Below are 3,836 nucleotides of genomic sequence, written 5' to 3'. Positions count from 1 at the left end.
CTTAGCAACACAAAGATGTCGCAGATCTGTTTCCACAACTGTTGATTTACCCAGCGTTAGCTAGCTAGCAAGATTGGACAAAGTCTATTAGCATGACTTCATGTTACTTCACTAAACTTTGACTACAATTGCTATACAATAGACAATACAGACAATACTTTATTGTTTTAAAGAGTGAAAGGCAAACTGAAATGGGCATCAAAAAATCACTTATATTGACTCTTAAAGTTCTTCATGTGTTCATGTTGGTTCAGCTGGTGCTGGTCCAGTGTTCCAAGTCTTTTCAAAGGAAAGTAGCTATTGGCTGGTCAAGAAGTCGTTAGAAGTTGGCAGATGACTTCACATGCTAATTTGCATATTAATATATCTGCTTCAGTCCTAGCTGTCGGTGGAGGGAGGAGCTACGCTGTCATCATCAGATCTCTGCATTAGACAAGCAAGTAGAGAAAATCAGCATCTGCAGAGCAAACTGATGGCTAAATGCTTTGGGAGTCAGCACATTAACATCGTTCCCCGCGGTCTGGAAAAGCTGCTAAATTTGTTGATAGTCGCTGTTGAGAAATAAAGTTGCCAGGAGGTCTGAGAAGTCACTAAATTTAGAGACGAAGTTGCCAAGTTGCAACAGTGTGCTGGTCTTCAGCAGGGCGTTTACAATGTTTCTGCAGAGAGCAGAGTCTGATGACTCTGTGGTTCCCAGAAGTGGAGGCAGAGTGAGACCTCTCGTCTTCTCTGCAGCTCTGACAGGATGAGAGGAGCAGATGGGAGGCAGAGAGCCGCAGCTGACAGACAGACAGACAGCAGAATAAAACCTGCTGCAGCTTTTACTTTCCCGTAACAACACAGTTCTTCTGTCGGAGATTTTTCTTTTTTGTATTTTGGATCTCGGGAAGATTTTAAGACTTTTTGCTGTTATCCGGTGTGCGGCAACCCATCCCACTATACCCAGTATAACCAGTCCAACCAGCATTAAGACTACCAGTCCTCCAGTTCCCTGCTGAGGACTGCAGTGGTCTGATACAGAAAGAGAGGAAAAAGAGAGAACAGAAGGAGAGAGAGAAAGGGGGGACTGATGTAAAGAAGAACTGCGGCTGCCCGGTATTTATTTGTTATTATTCTTATTAGGCTATTATACGGTTTTTTTTTTTTTTTTTCTGCATATCGGATCCGAGATGCCGGTCCAGATCCCGGACGACACGGACTTCAGCTCCTTCAAAGAGCAGTGTGAGAGTCCGGACGGATGGATAAGCCGCTACAGCAAGGGAGGAGTGACGGTGTGGTGCAGAGCGGAGGAGAGCAAAACTGTCCAGAAACTCAAGGTGAGGGCTTTTATTCTCTTAAAAACTCTCTGGGCTTCCGCTTTAGTAATACTGGGGGAAATGTCAGGATGCTGTACAGATATGACAGCAAAACTATGAGTCCCTATGGGAATATTACAGGAATATTATAGTGATAAATATATACTATATTGATTACGACAGACACACTAGAAGTCCCTATAATAATATTATAGGAATATAATACAGGTAGTAATACCATAGGAGATTAAAAAAATAAAATAAATACAATGAAGTCACTCTACGACCCAGTAATCCCTTAAAATAACCTTACATTTACATTAATTCACCCCTTAATTCATGCAAAATTCCCTTAGAATTAATTAAGGGAGTTATTAATGGAGGAGACCCCATCAAAACCACCTTAAACACCTCCTTAATTTTTGACTCCTTTCTAATTTAATGTAAAATTCCATCAACTCATTAATAACCTGTAAACCTGCACAAAAGGCATTAAATATCCCTTAATTACTAGTAACTCCATGAATAAATCCCTTAAAATCCATGATACTAACCTTACTTTTTTAAAGCTGTTATTTTTAATGGGTAATTAATGTTTATGTAATGAAAAATTAAGGCCATTTTAGGGATAAAATTAAGGTGTTTGGTTTTGTAGTGTCACTTTTAGGCACGTGGGCTACTATGACAATTTCATAGTATGATTATCTTGGCCAAAATTTTCTCAATATACTATATGATAATATCTCAATAACAGTAACATTTTGCTCCATATATAATGTCTGTGTAGATTCATTTCAGTCAGTCAGGTAGTAAGATGTTCTCCATCACTCAATAGAACTGATGAAGCCTCTCAGATGGTGAAACGTATTCAACTCTTCATTTTAAGTCCAGTAGATTTTGTTTTTATATATTTTTTGGACTTTATATATTGATCTCTGCAGGCCCTGTAGCGTTTAGCTTTAGCTTCATTCAGCTGCAGTGCTTCAGTCCAGTGCAACATAGTGATAACCTGGTTTCTACTGATGTAAAGGAAGGTTTGGTTCTCTGCTGTGTCAGACTTTACCTGATAGCGTCTTGACCGGACCGACCTGCTGAACTGAGCTGGCAGACTGAACTGAAACGTGCCGTGTCTTGTTCCAGCGGCCCAGTTTCTCTCTGTCAGAGCCACGCTGTTTCCCTTCACTCCTGTATCATTACATTACATTACATTACATTATCATCTTGAGTAGAGAAATTCTCCTCATAAATTGTAGGATAACGAGACTTTGCTGAGCCAAAGGCAGCTCTATTGGCTCTGAGTTTGAAACAGGGTTCTCCCACAATCCCCTGGGAACGACACTTCTGCTTTGTTTTTCTGCCGGGTAGAACAAGTTTCCATCGTTAGCTTAGCTACAACGCTAGCTGATCATTGTTTGGCCACATGAGATTAATTTGTGTGTAACTCTTCTCACCGTGCTCAGTGTTTAGGTGAGTTACGGCCTGCAGTGTTCAGCCTGCAGGAGGGAAACCCCGCGTGCGCTCATACAGCAGGAAGTACGGTAGAAGAAGAACACAGAGCAGGAAGCAGCTGCTGAGTTTCTAACTGGACTGATATAGCCTACTGATATAAATAATTTTTTAACTTTCTTTAACCAAACCAACCAGCTACCATGTACTTATATCACACACACACACACACACACACACACACACACACACACACACACCCCTCTGTTGTTATGTAAGTGATCTGGCTCATTGGGACAGCAACTCGTTAAGCAATGGCCCAAACATGACTCCATGTCAACACACACACACACACACACACACACACACAGCTTTTCTCTCACATACACACACAACCACACATGAATACATGCACATACACACACACAAGGAGACACGTTACAAGTGTCATATTTCCTTGGTAATACTGTGATGGACAGGAAGGAGAGTTAGACTTGATTATTTAGACATGGTTAGACCTGGATAGACCTGGTTAGACCTGGATGGACCTGGATAGACCTGGTTAGACCTGAGTAGACCTGGGTAGACTGGCTTGGGCTAGGTTAGACTAGGTTAGACTGGGTTGGACTAGGTTAGACAAGGTTAGACTGGGTTGGACTGGATTAGATCTGTTTAGACTGGGTTATTTAGACCTGATTAGACTGGGTTAGACCTGGTCAGACCTGGTTGGACTGGGTTAGACTGGGTTATTTAGACCTGATTAGACTGGGTTAGACCTGGTCAGATCTGGTTAGACTGGGTTAGACCTGGTCAGACCTGGTTGGACTGGGTTAGACTGGGTTATTTAGACCTGATTAGACCTGGTCAGACCTGGTTGGACTGAGTTAGACCTGGTCAGACCTGGTTGGACTGGGTTAGACTGGGTTGGACTGGATTGAAAGCTGTTACAGTGAACTGGGAGAAGGAAACTGACTTCTTGCTCCATCAGCCTCAGTGCTGCAGTCCAGACTGGACTGATTATTGTTTGTTGTTTATTGTTTGTTTAGATCCCACTGGTCATCACCATGGTAACGGCTATTTTTCCTGGGATCAATA

The 3,836-nt window shown here is 42.0% G+C and overlaps 1 protein-coding gene across 1 annotated transcript in view; it reads left to right on the top strand.

Annotated features, from left to right (window-relative positions):
• Positions 1-1,009: 1,009 nt before the first annotated feature.
• stard15 (StAR-related lipid transfer (START) domain containing 15) overlaps positions 1,010-3,836 on the top strand; it is a 16,154-nt gene continuing 13,327 nt past the window's right edge. The window contains exon 1 of the mRNA XM_071909253.2: positions 1,010-1,316. Within this exon, the coding sequence (XP_071765354.1) occupies positions 1,170-1,316 (147 nt within the window). The 5' untranslated portion in view covers positions 1,010-1,169. The remainder of the gene's footprint in view (positions 1,317-3,836) is intronic.

This window comes from Centroberyx gerrardi, chromosome 16, assembly GCF_048128805.1.
Source record: "Centroberyx gerrardi isolate f3 chromosome 16, fCenGer3.hap1.cur.20231027, whole genome shotgun sequence".
Lineage (NCBI taxonomy): Eukaryota > Metazoa > Chordata > Actinopteri > Beryciformes > Berycidae > Centroberyx > Centroberyx gerrardi.
The sequence above is the reverse complement of the archived record's forward strand: the minus strand, read 5'-3'. Positions and strand labels throughout refer to the sequence as shown.